Source organism: Pelodiscus sinensis, unplaced genomic scaffold, assembly GCF_049634645.1.
Source record: "Pelodiscus sinensis isolate JC-2024 unplaced genomic scaffold, ASM4963464v1 ctg49, whole genome shotgun sequence".
NCBI classification, from domain to species: Eukaryota; Metazoa; Chordata; order Testudines; family Trionychidae; genus Pelodiscus; species Pelodiscus sinensis.
In genome coordinates this window covers 256,062-279,560 of record NW_027465953.1, presented here as the reverse complement: position 1 = coordinate 279,560, position 23,499 = coordinate 256,062, and the positions used below count along the sequence as shown (strand labels likewise).

The 23,499-nt window shown below is 44.4% G+C and overlaps 1 protein-coding gene across 1 annotated transcript in view; it reads right to left on the bottom strand.

Moving 5' to 3' along the window:
- LOC142825336 (maestro heat-like repeat-containing protein family member 2B) overlaps positions 1-23,499 on the bottom strand; it is a 45,486-nt gene that overhangs the window by 8,599 nt on the left and 13,388 nt on the right. The window contains exons 8-22 of the mRNA XM_075917292.1: positions 20,475-20,567; positions 19,714-19,783; positions 19,486-19,599; positions 18,167-18,240; positions 17,326-17,448; positions 15,745-15,868; positions 14,403-14,512; positions 12,135-12,287; positions 10,206-10,360; positions 8,525-8,687; positions 7,885-8,081; positions 6,455-6,592; positions 6,135-6,246; positions 1,512-1,658; positions 321-503 (exon numbers count right to left, since the gene is read on the bottom strand). Of these exons, the coding sequence (XP_075773407.1) occupies positions 321-503; positions 1,512-1,658; positions 6,135-6,246; positions 6,455-6,592; positions 7,885-8,081; positions 8,525-8,687; positions 10,206-10,360; positions 12,135-12,287; positions 14,403-14,512; positions 15,745-15,868; positions 17,326-17,448; positions 18,167-18,240; positions 19,486-19,599; positions 19,714-19,783; positions 20,475-20,567 (1,956 nt within the window). The remainder of the gene's footprint in view (positions 1-320; positions 504-1,511; positions 1,659-6,134; positions 6,247-6,454; positions 6,593-7,884; positions 8,082-8,524; positions 8,688-10,205; positions 10,361-12,134; positions 12,288-14,402; positions 14,513-15,744; positions 15,869-17,325; positions 17,449-18,166; positions 18,241-19,485; positions 19,600-19,713; positions 19,784-20,474; positions 20,568-23,499) is intronic.

Sequence of the window (23,499 nt, the reverse complement as noted above, 5' to 3'; positions counted from 1 at the left end):
AATCGTATGGAGCAGGCCCAAAACAGTCTATTACACCCTGTATGCCCATTTTCCTTGTATGCAGCTACCTAATCTAGTATTCATACTTCCTTTGCCATTCTCATTGGAAATAAAGATGAACAGAAGGGTGAGACTGAAGGAGCAGGGATGGCATCCTCATTTTCTTAATTCTCTGCTCCTCCATAAAACACATCTCTTCCCTAAGGCCTAAAATCACTTCATTCTGACATGAACAATGCCCAGTGAGGACACATCATGCATTGTAAATGGAGCCTCATCAATGTCAGCTGAACTGGGGTTGAAGGCTTCTGTTCACGTACATTATCGAAGTACTTCCGGATCTGTGTGGTGAGGTCTCTGAAGGAAGAACCTATGTCCTTCCCTTTCAGCTCGTTCAGAACGTTGGCCAGTGCCTTCAGGCTTTCGGCAGTGACTTCAGAACTGAAAGTGTCTTCTAAAGTCCTGATCAGTGCCTCCAGAAGAAACTTCTTGTACTTTTTCACCTGTTCAGACGTATGACATTAAAAAACACTTTCCACTAACCACATTTCTAATATTTTTTTTAGCAATTATGAAGCAGTGGGAATTTCATCTGCCCCCCTATTGACCTATAGCTATATTTTACATCAGGTACTAGCTACAATAAGCCAAACTCTGTGCCATATTACACCTATGTAATCCTATTAGATTTCTAATTACTTAGATTTGAAGGCCAAAAGGGACCATTGTGATCATTCAGTCTGACCTCCTTCACAACACAGAACCTCCCCAAAATAATGTCTGTTTGACTAGAGCACCTCTTTTAGAAAAACAGCCCATCTTGTTTTTAAAGTTGCTACTGATAGAGACCCCACCACAACCCTTGGTAAATGGTTCCAATGATTAAAATTACCATTAAAATGTATGCCTTACTAGCAGTCTGAATTAGTTTAGCTTCATTCCCCCTCCCTCCCCCATTGAATCTAAAGGCACATTTTCTAGCCCTTTGAAAATTCTTGTGACTCTTCTCCAATTTATCAACATCCTTCTTGAATTGCAGGCATGATCCTGACATAGTATTCTAGCAGTTCTCACACCAGTGCCATAAGCAGAGGTAAAATAACTTCTTTATTCTTATTCAGAATCCCTCTGTCTATGCCTCCGAGGATCACCTCAGCTCTTTTGGTCACAGCTTTGTACTGGGTGCTTACGTTCAGCTGATTATCTATCATGATTTGAGTTTTTTAGTGTCTCTGTTTCCTGGAATAGAATCTCTCATCGTGGAAATAAAGCCTACACTCTTCATTCCTAGGAGTATACATTTACATATGATCATATTAAGTACATATTGTTTCCTTATGCCCAGCTTACCAAGAGAACAAACCTGCTGTGTATTGACTGCAAAGAGGTTACAGGGGTATGAGAGAGCAGACATTGGCCTAGTGCATTGTGCATGGCCTCTGTAAATCCTGAGCAATTGTTTCCTTTAGTTTCTCTAGTTATGCTGCATTGTATTCAGTATTCTATCTTACCTTCTCAGGTGCCCCATAGACTAAATTGCCTAGGCCTCTTACAGCCATTTGACGGACAATGCTGTTATTGTCCCGTGACCTTTCTTCTAAGCTATGTAAGATAGACTTAAGGATCTTCTTCTCCCTGAGTATGGGATCAGTCATTAGCTGAAATAAAATCAACATGTCCATTAGCTCTAATATGTTCATTAAGATAGCGAATATAATTTGAGGAGACACGTAATACACTGTAATTTATTATTCTATATGAATGAGTACTGTGTTAAAAACATGGATTTTTCCTTTTAGGCACTATAATGGGTGATTGCTCATCCCTTGAAAGCCTCTCAGTGACTGCATTTGATACCACAATCCTTTTCTCGCCCAGGTGCATCCTGCCAGTCGATCTTAGTGAGTCTTCCATGGCTCAGCCCTCTGGCCAAGTCCCAAAGTCCAAACAAATGCCTTTTAGGTCCTGTTGCCCTCACTAGGGTCTTCAGCCCCAACTCTGGACCCTTTATAGTCTGTTCTTTGTTCAACCTCTCCATAAGCCTTGTCCCCTTCATCGGGTTTATGCCACTGGGGAACCTGAGCCTGCCCACTACTCTTGGTTCCAACCTAGAAATGGCAGCGAGTCATTGCTTCATTTCAGTTTATTGCTACTTTTTCCTTGGGTTCTTCCTATGGGGCCACTTTCAGTTTCTCCCTCTAATTATATGTTTAAGGCTCGTAAGGACTCTCTCTCTGCAAATTCAGCTTCAGAAAATGCTGCCTGAAATAAACCCCTGTGAATTGGTTTGGCCAGAGAATAGCATCTTTTCTTGGCCCTCCACTTCCTGAAAGGAACTGACCTAATAAAGCCCTGTAGCTCCATATATCTGAGCCAGCTGGGCTCTGATTGGCAGCTTTCATGAGGCCTCTCTAGGCAGACCTTGAAAACCCACGTTTGTGACTCCTTTCCTAGGTGGGGTGTAGAAAGATTTTGGGGCACAAACAGATTCCTAGAACCACCAGATGAGCCTCTAAAATAGCGACTTAGCGTAAATGTGAAATATGACACAGACGTTATAGCAAGGCTGTGGAGAGGGAGGATGCTCCAGTAGTTAGCAGCCTAGGACTTAGGAGGTTCCAGTTCAATTTCCTGCACCCTCAAAGACTTCCTAGATGATGTTGGGCAAGTCACTTGGGCCTTCTGTGCATCAGTTTCCTGTTTGCAAAATGGGACTAATAGTGTTTCCCTGCCTCACAGGGGTATTGTAGGGATACATACTTTTAAAGAGTTTTGAGGCACTCAGATACTACATTATCATTTTGAAGTACTCAGATAATACAAGTTTCTAAAAGGATGTTTTAAGGAAGATGGAGAAAAATTGTTCTCCTTGGCCTCTAAGGATAGGATAAGAAGCAATGAGCTTAAATTACATCAAGGGAAGTTTAGGTTGGACAGCAGGAAAAACGTCCTGCCTGTCAGGGTGGTTAAACCCTGCAATAAATTGCCTCAGGAGATTGTGGAATCTGCATCACTAGAAATATTTAAGAGCAGGTTAGACAAACACCTGTCAGGGATGATCTAGACTGTGCTTGGTCCTGCCGTGATGGCTGGGGATTGGACTCGAAGACCTCTCAAGATCCCTTCCAGTTCGAATGTTCTATGAATCTATTATTCTAGATTAATGAGAATCTAAGATAGATGTTAATGTATTTGTATGTTGCTTATTTTATAGTATTAGGACACTAGATTCATTTAGAAGATTTGCTGAGCTAGACCAAAATCAGGAGCTGTTGGTCAGTATTAGCCCTAGGAATTGTCAGAAAAGGTCTAGTAATGCAAATTCTATGGCTACATCTACATTGGCATGATTTTGCGCAAAAGCAGCTGCCAGTCTACACTGGCGGGGAGTTCTTGCACAAGAACACTGACATTCTAATGTCTAAAATCAGTGCTTCTTGCGCAAAAACTATGATGCTCCCGCTCAGGAAAAAGCCCTCCTGTGCAACTGTTCTTGCGCAAGAGGCCAGTGTAGACAGGCCACATTAATTTCTTGTGCAAGAAAGCCCAATGGCTAAAATGGCCATCGGAGCTTTCTTGCGCAAGAGAGCGTCTACACTGGCACGGATGATTTTGCAGAAAAGCGCCTCTTAGCACAACAGCACATGCCAGTCTAGACGCTCTCTTGCGCAAATATTCTAACGCAAAAACTCTTGCGTTAAAAGTATGGGTATGTCTACACTACAAAGTTAATTCGAACTAACAGCCATTAGTTCGAATTAACTTTAATAGCGGCTATACATACAAACTGCTAGTTCGAATTTAAATCGAACTAGCGGAGCGCTTAATTCGAACTAGGTAAACCTCATTCTACGAGGAGTAACGCCTCGTTCGAATTAAGTAGTTCAAATTAAGGGCTGTGTAGCCACTTAATTCGAACTAGTTGGAGGCTAACCCTAATCAGGTTGCCCTGATGGCCACTCTGGGCCAAACCAGGGAAACTTTTCTGCCCCTCTCCCAGCCCCAGAGCCCTTAAAGGGGCATGGTCTGGCTACAGTGCCTGTGCCAGTGGCAAGCCTGCCAGCACCCAGCCAGCAGACCCTGCACCTGGCATGGCATGAGCCAGCCACCCGCTGCCACCCAGCCCTCCGCCTCTCCCCAGGACCAGGCTGGCGGCTCCTAGGAGCCTGCCCAGGGCCACAAGAGGCAGGCGCCCGCCTGGTCTAGTGCAGAGATCGTGGACATTATCGAGGTTTGGGGGGAGGCCTCCAGCGTCCACGACCTCCACACTAGGCACAGGAATGCAGCCGTCTAGGGCAGGATAGCTGCCAGCCTGGCCACCAAAGGCCACATCCAAACCCAGGAGCAGGTTTGCATGAAAATCAAGTTGTTCCAGTGAGACCCCCGACCCTGAGCCCTGCGCTTAGTACATAAGAACATAAGAATGGCCGTACTGGGTCAGACCAAAGGTCCATCTAGTCCAGTAGCCTGTCTGCCAACAGCGGCCAACACCAGGTACCCCAGAGGGGATGGACCGAAGACAATGACCAAGCAATTTGTCTCGTGCCATCCATCTTCAGCCTTCCACAAACAGAGGCCAGGGACACCATTCCTACCCCCTGGCTAATAGCACTCCACGGACCCAACCTCCATGAATTTATCTAACTTCTCTTTAAACTCTGTTATAGTTCTAGGCTTCAAAGCCTCCTGTGGCAAGGAGTTCCACAGGTTGACTATAAGAAGAACTTTGTGTGAAGAAGAACTTTCTTTTATTAGTTTTAAACCTGATGTCCATTCATTTCATTTGGTGACCTCTAGTCCTTATATTATGGGAACTAATGAAGAACTTTTCTTTATGCACCCTCTCCACACCACTCATGATTTTATAGACCTCTATCATATCCCCCCTCAGTCTCCTCTTTTCTAAGCTGAAAAGTCCCAGTCTCTTTAGCCTCTCTTCATATGGGACCTGTTCCAAACCCCTAATCATTGTACTTGCCCTTTTCTGAACCCTTTCTAAGGCCATATCTTTTTTGAGGTGAGAAGACCACATCTGTAGACAGTTCTGAAGATATGGCGTACCATAGTTTTATACTTCCCCTCCTCCTTCTTCCCCTGGCTTCCCCCTTCCAGCTCCCTCCTCCCAGGTTTCTACCTCCCCTCTCCCACCCTCTTTCTTCCCCTCTCCCACCTCCTTTTCCCAGTCCCCCAGAGGTTAATCCCCCCCGCCCCCAGTTTTGTTAAATAAAGAGAGTTTCTTTTTTTGAACACGTGTCCTTTATTTTTTACATCAGGAAGAGGGGGCTTGGGAAGGGTAAGTGGAAGGAGGTGAGGGAGGAATGGGGCACGAGCCCCCGATGGGGAGGACTGGGGTGGCTCTGCGGGCTCCTCGGGGTGGAAGCTTTCCTGTAGGGCCTCCTGGATCCTGATAGCCCCCTGATTGACCTCCCCCGGATGGCAGCCTGCGGCAAGTGCAGCCGGGCTGATGGTCGAGTGCTGAAATGTGCCGAGTGTGGGCATTCAGGGCACTCCAAGACAGGACTGCTTTGATGTCCCCATCGAGTTAGACATGCAAGCGGGGAATCCTGAGAACTGTCTGTCCGGGATGGGGGTCAGGTCTTTTTAAGCACAGCCCTCGGCTAGCCTGAGGAAGCAGCTCCACACCTTAAGTCCTAACCTGATGCCCTGACGGCACTGGTTCTGGCCAGCCTTAACTTCGGTTCAGGGTCCACTCAATGTGGACATGCTATTTCGAATTAGCAAAATGCTAATTTGAATTAGTTTTTAGGTCTAAATGCACTCATTCGAATTAGCTTATTTCAAATTAACTAATTTGAATTAAGTTAATTCGAATTAGTGCTGTAGTGTAGACATACCCTATTTGCGCAAAATCTTGCCAATGTAGACGTAGCCTATCTATATCTTGCTCACTCTCTCTTAACCAGCAACTAGAATAGGCAGCTAGGCTAGGCTAGTTTAGGCCCCAAAAATAACAAAGAGAAAATGATTAAGAAAGGTGTAATGAAGTTCCTTATGAGATTTCCTTATAAAGGACACATTCTACTATCTAAAATGAATTCCTGTGAACTGAACTGTACAATTCCCCAGAGAAAGGTAAACAACAGATAACAGCCTAATGGTGGAACTGCTCATACCTGAGCAAAGAAAGCTGTGCTGGTGACTCGCTGGTTTTCTGATGGGGAATTTACCCAGGGAAGGAGGCTCTGTATGATCTCCACTGTTATTACTCCAGATCTTTGCAGAACCCTGGAAGACAAAAGGAACCACTTATGGGGCAGACTGTGCACTTCAAAAGCTTAGCTGCTATGACCATACAACTCTAAAACCTACGCATGGAAGCTCTGTGTTTCTCACCCAGGGCACCCCGCACAAAGCTATACCTGAAAGTTCCCTGTCAGTCACTCTATTTGTTGCCGATCCCTGAGGATGAAGTGCTGTCTCCTAGATCTCTTACCTCACCAGCAAACACACCCCCTCGTGGTGAGTCTGCGGATTTTCAAGAAGCATCCAAGTTTTCTGCATCCAGAGAGTTCTTATCAGTTTCTCATTCGTAGCCTTGAGAAGCACAGCCTCTAATGCTTCAATAGAAAGCCTGGGGGAAAAGAGGCACAGAACTGTAGTAACCAATAGAAAGGCACAGCCTAAGCAGTCAGGAAACCCCAGTTACTTGTCAGGTCTGTTGTTCATTGACAGTTCATCCATTGACAGTATCCTGAGGACCACTCTTTTTGGAAGGACTTAATTCCAGGAGGTATTTCAGTCTCATACATCTCATATTACTAGTGTTGCTATGGACAACATTTTGCAGTCACTTTCTCCTATCTGCAAGGTGTATGGGCACTAGCACAGTACAGTAATATGGAAAAAATACACAACCAGACCCCAAAAGCTGGGACACAGAGAGATTAGTGATCACTAATGGTTATTTTGGGGCCCTATGTCCAGCGAGATGTGACAGGGTGCTGAGAGCTTGCACTTGGGGTCAGCACTCTGGTAACTACTAGTACTAATTAGCTTCCCCAGAGAAAGCCTAATTGGATAGAAATGTACCTGATTGCCTGGCTAGAGTGGGGCTATAGAATCAACAAACCTATTATCCCATTAATAAGGAATCTGCCTAAAGGGACACCCACAGGAGTGTTTGAGGGAAACAGAGAGCAAAAGAGACAAAATGCTAGAGGCATCTAGATAGACTTATGTGTAGTGCTGGGGAGGAGCCGGTGGTCGTGGTACATGTAGGTCTCAATGACATAGGGAAGGGTAGGAGAGATGTCCTGGAGGCCAAATTTAGGTTGCTAGGAAAGAGACTGAAATCCAGGACCTCTATGGTGGCATTCTTGGAAATGCTTCCAGTTCCACGCGCAGGACCAGGTAGGCAGGCAAAGCTTCAGAGTCTCAATGTGTGGATGAGACAATGGTGTAGGGAAGAGGGGTTTGGATTTATCAAGAACTGGGGACACTTTTGGGAGAGGGGGAGCCTATACAGGAAGGATGGGCTCCACCTAAACCAGGGTGGAACCAGACTACTGGCACTAAACATTTAAAAGGCTGTAGAGCAGTTTTTAAACTAAGAGATGGGGGAAAGCCGATTGGTGGGGAGATGCAGGGAGACTTCTCTTAGAGGAGAATCCGTTGATAGAGATTCTCTAAGCTGTAGTCAGAAAGAGAGGACAAAGAGACTGAGGCCTGAGGAGGCCTAGATAGTAGTGTTTGTGTTGCCAGAGGTTGGTGGTTTCAGGGAACTGACCTATAGCAAGCACAAACAAGACTTTCTCATATTAAAAGCAGGTGATGGTAAGGTGCCTCATAACCCTGAGAACTCCTGGGGAGTGTCACACAAATGTACTGGGATTCTCTTTGTTTTGCTCCCTTTCTTCTAATTACCTGCAAGGGTTGCCCTCACATAGTTGTTGTCCTTTTCTAAATAACCTCCTTCGGCTGCTCATCCTGGGCAAAGGCATCTTTTGTCCTAGGGTTTGGCTGATCTGCTGCAGAAGAACAGTGAACAACTCCGGGAACAGCTCCTGCACAGTTTTGCTCAACTGCAATGCTGACACCACTTCAAAGATGGCACATGTTGCCTGAAAGGAGAGCATGGTAAAAGAAGAGGTCTCTTCCTAACACTATCACACTCTCTCCCCTTCTGATAACTGCTGGACTAAATTCCCACTCCTGTCACTAACTTGATGAATGACCGAGAGCAATTCACTCCATGTGTGCCTTAGCGTCCCATATCTGTAAAAATGTGTACGACCTATCAAGGCATGTTATGAGTTGCACAAAACATTTGCAAAGCACTGTAAGAAATCTTATTCAAAGACTTTCTAATTGCCAGATATTATTAAGTGAATCAGCCACATACTCTAAATCTGCCATCTGTTGTGCCACAGAAAGCACAGCTGGAATCCAGGAAACAGTACTTCAGAAAAGAAGTGCCCATATGACAATATTATACCACTCATCTAGCTTTCCATCAGCATGTGTGTCACAAGGCAGAGAAATACATGTCTGTCGTCTAACTTACTGTGAGAGGTTCAGCAGCTGCTAAATGCAGGTCAGTTTCTGTCTCTGAGGTCGTGCTTCCTTCTTGGCTTGTTGGAGTCTTTATTCTTTCTATTAGGACCTTCAGGACTTGAGGGGCAAGCAAGGGATCTGTCCCCAGAGATCTCCACAGCTCAGTGGTGTCACTGCAATTTAACATAAGTTATATGTGACCCCTGGAGACTTTTGTGGCTCTGACTATATGCATCATATTCAAGTAAAGAACAAATTTTCTCCTTGACTATGATCAGGGCTCACCAACCGCGCTGTCCGGCGATCTGCGCATGCACAGATCGCCCAAACCTGGCTCTTCCAGGTTACAATCTACACGCCATGGGTGAGTAGATTGTATTATTTGTCAAGCCCTGCCTATGATGAGCAAGTTCAGAGTGCTGTCCTCCTTATATGGTCCTCATGTTTTACATATTGAGTTTCTAGTTACAGAACTAAGTTAAATTACATTTCAGGTTACATTTCTACAGTGCATGACTATTTGGGGATCCTGGAGGTATCCTGAAATAGCTACCCCACATTTACACAAGCAGCCCGTTATTTTGAAATATTTTTCAAAATAATGGGCACACTATTTTGCCATCCCAATAAACTTTGTTGCATGAGGGATAAGGGATGGCTTGAAATAGCACATTATTTCGACATTTGGTGCTGTGTAGAAGCGCCACATTTCAAAATAGGCTATGCAAAATATGATACGCAATTTGCAGAGTGCATATTGTGCATCTTATTTCAAGTTTAGGGTGCTGTATAGACACAACCCTAGTCTTACTGCACCATAACCATTAATGCTAGACTTCAGAAGGAAAGGACACAGAGCTCTAATCACAGTTCCTGTTTTCCTACTTCTCAGTAGATATGGAATCATGAGCATGTGATGCCCAAAGATCTACGGCCTGGGAGACAAGTTGAAGAAAGAAAAATGATCTTCCTACTAACTGGATGTACAACTATGAGAACAAATATTTGTGGCTAGCCCATGACCTCTTCACAAATGGCATTCCCTGGCCTCTATTTGCCAGAATGGGCATGTTCTGTTCACTCCCTATGGGGCACCTGGCATTGGCCACTGTCTGAAGACAGGATCCTGGGCTAGATGGACGTTTGGTCTGACCCACTACAGCCGTTCTCATGTTCTTAGATTCCTGCACTGATGACTGATAATTCAGCTAGGGATGTTTGAATGAAATGATAGATATGCTTACCACCCTGTCTTTAAGTACCAAGAATGACAATTCCATTCCAGCAGCCATACCCTTGCTGATACCAAAAGCCTGGTGCCCTATCCTTGCTAATCAGCCAGGAATTTGGATTTGAAGCTTTCATGCTACCAGAAAACGAACAGTCACTGGCAATTTCCAGGGTGATGTTAGTTCAGGGGTCTGGAGAGGCAAAAGTCCACTCCAGTGATGCCAGTAAAGGGAAGTCTTTAGGATGCCAAAGCAACTATTAATTAATGGAAACAGAATGACACTTAATTTCTCCCTGCACCCACCTTGACATGGTCTTGGACCTTTCTGCAGAAAGACCCAAGCTATTAACCTTTAGGAATTATCTCAAACTGTCTGTGGCTTAAATGAAGCCTTACATCTTCCAGTGAAGCCGTGGGATCCATGGTTACCAAAATGAACACTGTAAGGAGCACTATATACCTGTCCATCGGCAGAAGTTTGAGGAGGAGGCTGAAGATCACTGCCTCTAGGTGATGGTGACCTAGAATGGACACTGCCTCCACCAGGAACTGCCTCAAGCTACCCTGCTTGATGGTAGGCATGTGAATGTATATTCTACTCAGGATAGCTGGCACCTGGACAGAATAAAACCAGAAAAAATGTCCCTTTTCCATTCTCTCCATTCATTCTGCAGAACCAAAACGTTTATTTAGTCGTTTAGCAATTTGCTGTTCTTGTAGAAAATCCTTCCTTCAAAAAACAAGTATTTAGACATGGCTGCATAGATTTAACCCACAAAAATTATACATATCTCTGCCCATACCTGGCTGCAACACCGGGTTAAGACATGCTGAGGCCCTAAGCTATGTCAAGTTAAAGAGGCCTCATTGCATTTCCAAAAAAACATGTATTATTCTAACAGAAAGGACAATGAAAATAGAAATAATCTATCTATCTATCTATCTATCTATCTATCTATCTATCTATCTATCTATCTATCTATCTATCTATCTATCTATCTGTACATAGGCAAAGAGGCAAGTAAAAACTAGTAATTTGGGGGTATTTTTAGAGACCCCTCATTATCTGAGGCCCTAAGACGTAGTTCACTTAGCTTGTCTCTTGGGGCCGGATATTCTCTTTTTGCATTTTACTCGGAGTCTAATTTTTCCAAGCCTTTCATGGCTGGAAACTGTGACAATAAGATAGACAACTAATCAAGCATCTTCCTTTTCCCTTGGGGTACGGCTACACTAGCTCGTTAGTTCGAGCTAGGTAGGGTAATGAGGGCAAGCAGAGTTGCAAATGAAGCCCAGGATTTAAATATCCCAGGCTTCATTTGCATGTTCCCGGGTGCTGCCATTTTAAAATCCTCCTTAATCCGAACTCCGTGCCCGCGGCTACACGCGGCACGGAGTAGGTAGTTCTAATTAAAGATCCTAATTCCATGAGGAGTAACGGTAGTTCGAATTAGGATCTTTAATTTGAACTACCTAGTCCAGGGGTGTCCAAACTTTTTTCAAAGAGGGCCAGATTTGATGAAGTGAACATGCGTGAGGGCCGACCATTTTGCCTGACATTCTTTGAACCATTAAAATTAAATGCAAATTAACTATTTTATGCAAAGTTTATTGCAAACGGCATACTTTTCATTTCGTCACATGGATGACAAATCTAAACAGGTGTTAAATCACTCTGCCTTTCATATCTGAAGGCCAGATGAAAAAAAAATCCAGGAAGCTGAAATATATGTCAGGAACATTGTAAATACATTACATATTATTGGTAATAAAGGTTGTCTGTCAACTTTTAAGTTCAAAAAATATGAACAGGAACATAACACCAAGTATACATGTTGTGTCCAAATATATTTATAACTGATTTAGACCAACTGACATTAACTGAGATTTTACAATGTATTCATCTCAATACATATGGATTCGTTGGGGGCCATAAAAGATAGATATTTCCAAATTACCTGTGGGGCCGTATTAAACTGGAACACGGGCCACAATTGGCCCGCGGACCGGACTTTGGACACGCCTGACCTAGTCCATGCCGCATGTAGCCGCGGGCACGGAGTTTGGAGTAAGGGGGATTTAAAAATGGTGGCGCTAGGGAACATGCAAATGAAGCCCGGGATATTTAAATCTCGGGCTTCATTTGCAACTCCGCTTGCCCTCATTACCCTACCGAGCTCGAACTAACGAGCTAGTGCAGATGTACCGTTAGATTATCTCTGTCTTCTGCTGTTGATTCCCCCATTGCCTGACTCAGGATAGGAACACAGATGGAATTAACTTCCAATCCCAGGGGGAGAAACAGCAAGACTTGTGTTCACTGCAAATGATGGCAAAGACCTGAAAGCCTGCAGGTTAGCCAGAAAAACCTCTCCAGCTTCTATTTTACCTCATCCAGCATGGCACCTCCACACTCCTTCAGGATGATCTTCATCCACAGACCGGCTGCTGTGGCACAGGAGGGGCTAGCAGACAGCATACGATCCAGTATGGCCTCAATAAAATCTGTGGCTTGTTCAGAGGGAAAGTACTTACTAACCACCTGTGGACAGATCAAAAACAGGAAAGATTGCAATGATAGTCGGCTCCAGTACTTTTAAGAAAGGAGGCCTAAGAGCTGTATAGGAAAATAATGTATTCATCAGCAAATTGCTAATTGGGCTCATATCTGGCAAGGCAGTTGCAATTAAAATTTTCTCTGTAATCTTTCTAGCTACCACATCTCTATTCTACACTAATAATATCAGGTTAGATCTTAGGTTGTACAGTTAGCACAACATTGTATGGGACAAACAGGATGTAAATTTCCAGTTTATATTCTATTATGTACATGACATCTTTTCACAAAATATAAAAATATGCAAAGAGATGCATGCACACAAATATAGGTTCAGGTAAACACACAAGGTGCCAAGACTGGTTTCTCAGCTTGATGTCCCGCTCACATATTTTCCCCCTGGATGGATGGATGGATGGATGGATGGATGGATGGATGGATGGATGTGCGCGCGCACATGCATGGGCATGTTCATGCAACTGTCTGGAATCTGTTTGTTTTTTACATGGCATTCATAGCATATACCTATGAAAAGCATGTTACTGATTACCCATGAATGCCTCACTCCCATAGCTCGCTCCAAGTGTGGAAAGACATCACAAAAGCATAAAACAATCATAGAATCATAGAATACTAGGACTGGAAGGGACCTTGAGAGTTCATCGAGTCCAATCCCCTGCCCTCATGGCAGGATCAAATACTGTCTAAACCATCCCTGATAGACATTTATCTAACCTACTCTTAAATATCTCCAGAAATGGAGATTCCACAACCTCCCTGGGCAATTTATTCCAGTGTTTGACTACCCTGACAATTAGGAACTTTTTCCTAATGTCCAATCTAAATCTCCCTTGCTGCAGTTTAAGCCCATTGCTTCTTGTTCTATCCCCATAGGCCAAGATGAACAAGTTTTCTCCCTCCTCCTTATGGCACCCTTTTAGATATCTGAAAACTGCTATCATGTTCCCCCTCGATCTTCTCTTTTCTAAACTAAACAAACCTAATTCCTTCAGCCTTCCCTCATAGGTCATGTTCTCTAGACCTTTCATCATTCTCGTTGCTCTTCTCTGGACCCTCTCCAATTTCTCCACATCTTTCTTGAAATGCGGTGCTCAGAACTGAACACAATACTCCAATTGAGGCCTAACCAGCGCAAAGTAGAGCGGAAGAATGACTTCTCATGTCTTGCTCACAACACCCCTGTTAATGCATCTCAGAATTATGTTTGCTTTCTTTGCAACGGCATCACACTGCTGACTCATATTCAACTTGTGGTCCACTATAACCCCTAGATCCCTTTCTGCCGTACTCCTTCCCAGACAGTCGCTTCCCATTCTGTATGTATGAAACTGATTGTTCCTTCCTAAGTGGAGAACTTGGCATTTGTCTTAAACTTCATCCTATTTACCTCAGACCATTTCTCCAATTTGTCCAAGTCATTTTGAATTAGTGACCCTATCCTGCAGATTAGTCGCAACCCCTCCCAGCTTGGTATCATCTGCAAACTTAATAAGCGTACTTTCTATATCAATATCTAAATCGTTGATGAAGATATTGAACAAAGCCGGTCCCAAAACAGACCTCTGTGGAACCCCACTTGTTATGCCTTTCCAGCAGGATTGTGAACCATTAATAACTACTCTCTGAGTATGGTTATCCAGCCAGTTATGCACCCACCTTATAGTAGCCCCATCTAAGTTGTATTTACCTAGTTTATTGATAAGAATATCATGCGAGACTGTATCAAATGCCTTACTAAAGTCTAGGTATACCACATCCACCACTTCTCCCTTATCCACAAGACTCGTTATCCTATCAAAGAAAACTATCAGATTGGTTTGACATGATTTGTTCTTTACAAATCCAGGCTGGCTGTTCCCTATCACCTTGCCACTTTCCAAGTGTTTACAGACGATTTCCTTAATTACTTGCTCCATTATCTTCCCAGGCACAGAAGTTAAACTAACTGGTCTGTAGTTTCCTGGGTTGTTCTTATTTCCCTTTTTATAGATGGGCACTATATTTGCCCTTTTCCAGTCCTCTGGACAAGGGAAAATGAATGGTGCACAGCCACTAGGACAGTCACCTAGTGTTTGTTACCTTAGCCATTTTGGAAGATGCTTGAAACAGAGCCTCAGGGTCTGGAGTTGTTAGTGCCTCACGGAGACAACTCAGCTCCTCCTCTGCTGACCCCAGGTTAGTGCACTGACCTAGGATAGAGAAAAGGAGAAAAAGTATGGCAACATTTAATAAAACTGAACCTCTGATCCATAGATAATCATACAGGAGGATCTATGGGGTATGTTATTACCAGCTGTGTGTGAAATTTTGGCCCCACTAAAGCCAATGACGAAATTCTTGTTGACTTTAACGGAGTCAGAATTTTACCGTCAGGCTATGTCTAGACTACATCCCTTTTTCGGAAAAGGGATGTAAATTAGACGTATCGCAATTGCTAATGAAGCGGGGATTTAAATCTCCCCTGCTTCATTAGCATAAAAATGGCTGCAGCTTTTTTCGGCACGGAGCTTTGCCGGAGAAAAGCGCCAGTCTAGATGCTGATCTTGCGGAAAATTAAGCCTTTTCCGAAAGATCCCTTATCCCTCCGAAAAAGGGATGTAGTCTAGACGTAGCCCCTATGTCTGAAAGTTAACAGTAATGGCATGTGATTCATTGTGATTCGTACAGGATTAAACAGGCACTGTATTCTGTGTGGAGCATCTTTCTCTGTATATCTGGTTTCAGTAGCCACTCTGCTCTCAGTCTCTTTAAGGGAAAGCTGTCCTGCTCTGTCATCTCCCTCTCCCCACCCCACTCTGCAGAGCGGGGGCATATGGGCATATGGCGGGGGAGAGAGTGTGTGTGAGACAATGTGTGTGTGTGTGTGTGTGTGTGAGAGAGAGAGAGAGAGGGACATGCTGGCTGCCAGAGAAATCTTAGAAACAGTGCACTGCCTCTTTAGATAGGCACTCCGTTACTCACCATACTTCAGACTGGAGCAGCACTATTGTATGTGTCCCTCTCCCCAAACTCTGCTCTGCAGAGATGATGACAAGGGCAAAGGGGTCACCCTGACTTCTGCACGTCTCCCTGCTCACCTCCCCTCCACACACCACTAGCAGCAGATAGGATGGAGCAAGGTCGGAGAGGGGCAGCTGAACACATGCTGCTGGCATGCTTGCTAATCAGCTGAGCGCTCCAGACAGAAATTCTGGGGAGAAGGGCAGATCTGGCCTGTGTGCTATATTTTGTCCACCCTCTAATATTTGCAGATTATTTATTATTTGTGCAGTTCTCTTCCAGCAATGTACTTACAAGGCCCCAATCGTTCTGTTATATAAGTGTTGCTAACAAGACAGAAAGAATTACAGATGGAAAAAATGGTCATTACAACAATGAAAGAAAGTGAAGAGTTACTTACACCTGCTCATGGTCTCCTCACCTTGTATATTGAGAAGACAGTTGATACAGTCAACCACCCTCTGACGCGATGTCGTAACTGAATCACAGGTGTATGGTGCTAACAGCCCAATCAGAGATCCAATCTGATGAAAAGTTTCCTGAGGCTAATTTTAAAAGAATGAAGAATGAAAGTTCTCCGGCTATACTGGACATTATTTGCCTTCTTTATTGTGAACTCCATTACTGTACCTGGGTACGGCACATTGGAAAACATAATCCTTGTTGTACATGCAAATTGATGGGGTCTAAATTAGCTGTAGCTCTCAAGAAAAATCTCAGAGTCATTGTGGATAGTCCTCTAAAAACATCTGTTCAACATGCAGCTGCAGTTAAAAATGCTAATGGTATGTTAGGAACCACTAGGAAAAGGGATGAATAATAATATGATAAATATCATCATGCCACTGTTTCAAATCCATGGTACACTCACACCTTGAATATTGCAAGCAATTGTAGTCCTCCAACTTAAATAAAGTTAGGTTATAATTGGAAAAAGTTCAGAGAAAAGCAACAAAAATGATATGGGATATGGGACAACTCATACAAGGAGAAGTTAAAAGGACTGGGACCATTCATCTTAGAAAAGAGATGCTTACAGGGGGGTATGATAGAGCCATATAAGATGATCAGAGATGCATGATATGGGTGTCCCTATATCTCTGACTGCCTGGGGCTGGGACTGGACAACAAGGGAGAGATCACTCAACAATTGCCTTGTTCTGTTTGTTCCCTCTGATGCACATAACACCCACCACTGTCAGAAGACAGGCTACATGAACCATTTGTCTGGGGGATCCAGAATGGCCATTCATGTTTTATGTTCTTATCTGATTAAATAGAAATAGAAATTCAACTTTAACAGCGATAGAAATGTAGCTGTGTTAGTCTGGGGTAGCTGAAGCAAATGCAGGACAATGTAGCACTTTAAAGACTAACAAGATTTATTTATTTTTTTTTTTTTTTAAGATGGTTTATTAGATGATGAGATTTCGTGGGCCAGACCCACTTCCTCAGATCAGGAAGTGGGTCTGGCCCACGAAAGCTCATCATCTAATAAACCATCTTGTTAGTCTTTAAAGTGCTACATTGTCCTGCATTTTGCTTCAACTTTAACAGCCTGAGAGTATAGGAATGCATCTATGACACTGACACAGCCAGCCTATGTGTGACCACAATAACTTAACAAGCGGCACTGCAATTGTATCAAGAGTCTATTTATAAAAAAGATGTGCTTCCTTATACAAGAGCATTTCACTGAAAGATTGTGTTGTCAGAATTTTCACTGACTTGCCCGAGGTCTAAGGAATGTAGGTCGCACTGTCAGATGTAAATATCCAGAATCAGATTCTGGTCTCTGTTACACTTGTGTAAATCCAAAATAATGCCACTGAAGTCAGGGGCATTACCCTGGCTTTACACGAATATCACTGATCAGATTCTAGCTCTAATCCTTCAGTCCAGCTGCATCCTTGAGCATCCAAAGCTCCCACTGAAGTCAAGGGGAACAATCAGCATGCCAGAATGGCAGAACTGAGTCCTAAGTGTTAAGAACTCTCCTTACCAGATTTCTGGTGGACACATCGAACTCTCTGAATACATAGGCGACCATATCCCCTGCTGCACAATTCTCCACACTTCCTGAACTGAGCAGCTTCAGGACAAAATGGAGAGCTGCCATCCTCACCTGCAAGGGTAGAGATTATGCACGAGTTATTATTATCTCTTCTGCATGCAATATGAGACAGGATATGAGAGTCCTTTTGCTTTTGCTTTTATCTCTTTGGAATAGTGGCTGAAGTACAAATGATTAACACATCTGTTATGTAAATTCCTTGCAACACTGGCTACAGAAGTACCATGCAAATGCCAGTTTTCACTTTCAGGTGACACTGTAATTAGGAAAAAGGCAGCATTTTCTCCTATAAATGTAAACAAACTTGTTTGTCTTAGTGTCTGGCTGAACAAGAAGTAGGTCTGAATGGACTTGTAGACTCTAAAGTTTTACATTGTTTCGTTACAGTTAACAAAAAATATCTACATTTGTAAGTTGCATTTTCACGCTAAAGAGATTGCTCTACATCACTTCTATGAGATGAATTGAAAAATATTATTTCTTTTGTCATTTTTACAATGCAAATGTTTGTTATAAAAATAATATAAAGTGCATAGTACACACTTGTCATTGTGTTGTAATTGAAATCAATATATTTGAAAATGTAAAAAACCACAAAAATATTTAATAAATTTCAATTTTTAATCGCATTAATTTTTAGTTAACTGTGATTAATTGAAACCCTATTAATAATCTCACCCTAAAAATGTGTCTCATTGCCAGACTCTCCACTGAGTGAAATACTTCCCAGATATTAACAGCAATACCACTATTCCACACACAATCTTACCTTAGCACTCTGATCACTGAGAGCAGATTGCACTGCCTTCACAATCAGAAACTTTCTAACTCTTGTCTCAGGCACTGAAAGATAAGGAGAAGTGTGCAATATAGTATATCTTTGTTCCAAACACTCATGCTCCACATTAGAATGTGTCCTGTGCCCTATTTAAGAGTACTACCAAGCTTCACTCATATACAGAATCAGCGGGGAAAATATAGGACCAGACTCTGATCTCAGTTACACCAGTCTAAGTCTGAAGTATTTCCACTTCTGTAAATAGCACCATCATACTATCCTGATGGAAATATTGTAAGAGAGTTAGACAAATGGAGGTTAGTGAAGTTAGTCTGTGTTTACCACCAGTATAGCAGAATTCGGAATCTATTCTAGAGTGTCTAATACTTATTCAGTCAGGAGTACTATTTTGTTTTTATCTCATTATTATTAACATGCATCCGCCACAAGATTACATTTGTATTTGTACCTTGAAAATATTTTAGGCTACATTCAGCACTTAATTAACCCTGTTGATTTCTGTGTGACCACATGGGAGTTACTTAGCGCAGCACTGGGTCCCTTTAGTGAATTTCCAACCCTCTGGTGAGCATGCATCTAAAAGGGTGTCGCAAGGAGAAGGGAGAAAAATTGTTCTCTTTGGCCTCTGATGATAGGACAAGAAGCAATGGGCTTAAATTGCAGCAAGGGAGGTTTAGGTTGGACATTAGGAAACACGTCCCAACTGTTAGGTTGGTTAAACACTGTGAAAAATTGCCCAGGGAAGTTGTGGAATCTCCACCACTGGAGATATTTAAGAGCAGATTGGATAGACACCTATCAGGGGTGATCTAGACAGTGCTTGGTCCTGCCATGAGGGCAGGGGACTGGACTTGATGACCTCTCAAGGTCCCTTCCAGTTCTAATAATCTATGACTATATGACTCTATGTGTTGCAGCAGGGGCAGATGACCGTTTTGCGGGGCCCCGGGCAGCATAATTCCGCGGGGCCCCCCCTTTGCCACGGCGCATGCACAGTGATGCCATGCTCATGCGCGGTGGCACCACGGCGCGTGCGCGGGGCTTTTTGAAGCGCGGGACCCGGGGCGGCCACCCCGCTCGCCCTGCCCTATATCCGCCCCTGTGTTACAGATCCTCTGTGCCCCATTTGCAGAGATCATGAGTATGTTATAGCCCTACCATGCCTGCAAAGCCTTGGTTCTTTAGATCAACCTATAGCAGCTCATGCTTTTAGCTCTGGATGTCCCCAACTCAACCCCCAGCACGATGGCGATGATCGCAGCAGTCACAGTTACTCCTGTGTTACTTACAGTCAGCACCAATAATAGCTGTGAGCAGATTCAGGGATGCCACACGAACAGTCTCATTCTCAATCTTCAGCTGCGAGTGCAGAAATGCTATGAGGTCATCAGGAGAAGAACGGGCTGCAAAGGAAGAAATCACATCCTCACTAACAACTGAAAGCTCATTCTTACCACACCTACAAAAGAAGGAAGTTACAAGGAAACTACTGTGTAATTTGGAGTCTCTTCCCCTACCTAGCAGTAGGATACAATAGCACAGCTCCATTTGATTTTCCATGATGAGCTGCTGAGTTGGAGAACAGATCTGTGGGAAGAAGAGAAGTGATCAAAGGAAAACTAATCAGAACAAGCAACTGAAAAGAAGATGCTCAATTAATTTCTAAGCACTCACTTCCTACCTTTCCAAATAGAGCTCTGAACCCAAAATAAATGGTACTGACTGCACAACAAGAATCAGAAACAATGACCGATACACTGGATAACAGAAGTTCATGCTTTCAAAGTGTTTTTAGCAGCAGAGCTAATTGAATCAAGACTTGACCCTTGGTAACTGGTTCAAATGGTTAATTATTCCACCATAAAAATGTAGGCCTTATTTGCAGTCTGAATTTGTCCAGCTTCATTTTCTAGTTATTGGCTCACGTTCTGCCTTTCTCTGCTAGATTATTACATATGTTTCCCCACATAGATATTATAGACTGCAATTAAGTCACCCTGTCACAGGATAGGTCCTCCCCATTTGGATGGGATCAGTTTTTACTATATAACTCTAACTCCCTCTAAGAACTGGCTTATGCTAAAATTGCTTTACAAACTGAGCTGGATTTTAGCTAATAAAATGAGACCACTATCTGCTTATTCTTAAGCCAGCAGAAACCAATAAGGCATGAGAAGGTCTCCGGGCTCTTCACTAGCATTCAAAAGATGTTTATTCTTAATATGCTTCAGATCTGCTGTGCTTAAGCTCAAGTGATACAAGAACAAGTTCCCCTCACCTGGTCGTGCAGAGCACTGCAGATGGCTTGAAATTTCCCTTCAGGTAGAAGGATCTTATATTCACCGGAGACTTCCAAGAGCTGCCTCAGACTCTACAACAGAGGGTGAAAGTTAGAAGGTGGGCATACAAAGGAGCAATATGCAATGACTGAAGCAGGTTCATGGAATTCATAGATTCCAAGGCCAAAAGGGATGATTGTCATCAACTAGTCAGGCCTTCTGTATGACACAGGCCTTAGAAATTGCCAAAATAATTCCTAAAGCAGAACTTTCAGAAAAAAATCCAATCTTGATTTTAAAATGATCACCTTGACTCTTGGTAAATGGTTTGAATGGCTAATATCCCACCACTGAAAAGGTAGACCTTATTTCCCATCTGAATGTATCCTGTTTCAGCTTGTAGCCACTGGATCATATCATGCCTTTCTCTGCTAGGTCATTACATATATTTCCCCATGAAGATATTATAGACTGTAAGTAAGTCACCTGTCACAGGGTAGGTCCACCCTGTTTGGATGGTATCAGGTTGTGGAGGAGTTAAAGAACTAAGGCAGCCCAAGTGACCTAGTCTCCCCAACCACCATAGCAGGCCTGGTTCTTAGAGCAGCATTGCCTAATAGTCAGGGTCAGTGCAGCAGCCCTTTAATGAGGCTCTTCAGCTCAATGACCCAAGCCCTTCTAGGTACGACCGTGCAACCTAGTGCTCAACCACCCTTTGGGGCAAACCAGTGTTGCCTAGTGGCCAGCCCTTCTCCACCAGGCTCTACCTACTCCACAGGGTCCCAGCCCAGGGCCTTGTCTTGCAGCTCAATGGGGTTTCTTCCAAAACATGCAGAGTCAAAGCCTAATACCTCAACTCAATAATGCTTAGTTCACATAGATTACTTCCCACCATTCTTCTGCAGCAGGTCATCTCAGTAACTCCGTGGTCTCTCCTCCATCTGTGGCATTGGATGGTTGTGGGGGGGTCAACTGGAACCACAGGCTGGCTGGTTTCTGCATCCTAGGGCACTGGCAGTCCCTCCACAAAAGCCTGCAAAGCACCTCTGCTCCCTTCAGCTGTCAGCCTAGACAGAACTGAGCTGCTCCCTTTTATATCCTGATTCCAGTTGGAGCATTCCCAGCAAGTATGAAGGGGCATAGCCCACAGATCATGATTAGCCCCCGCTGAACCATGCATGGTGGGTATCCTCTGTCACAAACACTCCCCCTTAAGAGGGTGTCCATTGGTGGACCTTCCTCTTCATCGTCTCCTTCCACTTGGGAGAAGTCTGTGTTTGCATGAGCCTTCCCTGCCCCAGTGTAACATACAGAAGTCATAGGGTTGGAGCGGGAAGTACTACCTCATGATTCAGGCACTGGTGTCCTTCATGTTATTAATCCATCTGAGGGGTGCATGGTTGGTGACCAGTTGAAAGGGCTTCCCCAGTACAGAATATCCCAGGGTATGTCTACACTACAGCGCTAATTCGAACTAACTTAGTTCGAATTAGTTAATTCGAACTAAGCTAATTCGAACTAATGCATCCAGACTAAAAAAACTAGTTCAAATTAGCGTTTTGCTAATTCGAACTAGCATGTCCACATTAAGTGGACCCTGAACCGGGGTTAAGGATGGCCGGAAGCAGTGCCGGCAGGGCATCAGATGAGGACTTAGAGCATGGAGCTGCTGCCTCAGGCTAGCCGAGGGCTGTGCTTAAAGGGACCCGACCCCCACCCCGGACAGACAGTTCTCAGGGGTGCCCCTCTTGCAAAGCAGTCCTGGCTTGGAGTGCTCTGAGTGCCCACACTGGGCACATCACAGCACTCGGCCATCAGACCGGCTGTACTTGCCGCAGGCTGCCATCTGGGGAGAGGGAGCAATTGGGGGGCTGCAGGAGAGCTTCCACCCCCAGAAGCCCGCAGAGCCAGCCCAGTCCTCCCCGTCGGGGGCTCGTACCCCATTCCTCCCTCACCTCCTTCCACTTACCCTTCCCTAGCCCCCCTTCCTGATGTACAAAATAAAGAAAACGTGTGGTCAAAAATAGAATCTGTCTTTATTGAACAAAACTGGGGGAGACTGGGAAAAGGAGGTGGGAGAGGGGAAGAGAGAGGGTGGGAGAGGGGAGGGCAACTACAATGATCAGAGGTTTGGAACAGGTCCCATATAAAGAGAGGCTAAAGAGACTGGGACTTCTCAGCTTAGAAAAGAGGAGACTGAGGGGGGATAGGATAGAAGTCCATAAAAGCATGAGTGGGGTGGAGAGGGTGCATTAAGAAAAGTTCTCCATTAGTCCCCATAATAGAAGGACTAGAGGACACCAAAGGAAAAGAATGGGTAGCAGGCTTCAAACTACTAACAGAAAGTTGCTCTTCACAAAGCAAAGATTCAACCTGTGGAGCTCCTTGCTGCAGGAGGTTGTGACGGCTAGAACTAGAACAGAGTTTAAAGAGAAGTGAGATAAAGTGATGGAGGTTGGGTCCATGGAGTGCTATTAGCCAGGGGGTAGGAGTGGTGTCCCTGCCCAAAGTTTGTGGAAGGCTGGAGAGGGATGGCACGAGACAAATGGCTTGATCACTGTCTTCGGTCCATCCCCTCCAGGGTCCCTAGGGTTGGCCACTGTCGGCAGACAGGCTACTGGGCTAGATGGACCTTTGGTCTGACCCAGGACGGCCATTGTAAGCTCAGGGCTCAGGGTCGGGGGTCTCAGTGGACCACCTTCATTTTCATGCACACCTGCTCCTAGGTGGCCAGGCTGGCAGCTCTCCTGCCCTAGATGGCCACTTTTCTGTGCCTAGTGCGGAGGTCGTGGACGAGGTCCATGATGTCCGCACTAAACCAGGCGGGTGCGGTCCTGGGCAGGCTCCCGAGAGCCGCCAGCCTGGTCCCGGGAAGAGGGGGATGGGTGGGTGGCAGCGGGTGGCTGGCTCGAGCCGTGCCAGGTGCAGGGTCTGCTAGCTGGGTGCTGGCCAGCCTGTGCCCCTTTAAGAGGTCCGGGGCCGGAAGGGGGGCAGACGAGTTTCCCTGGTGTTGGCCAGAGTGGC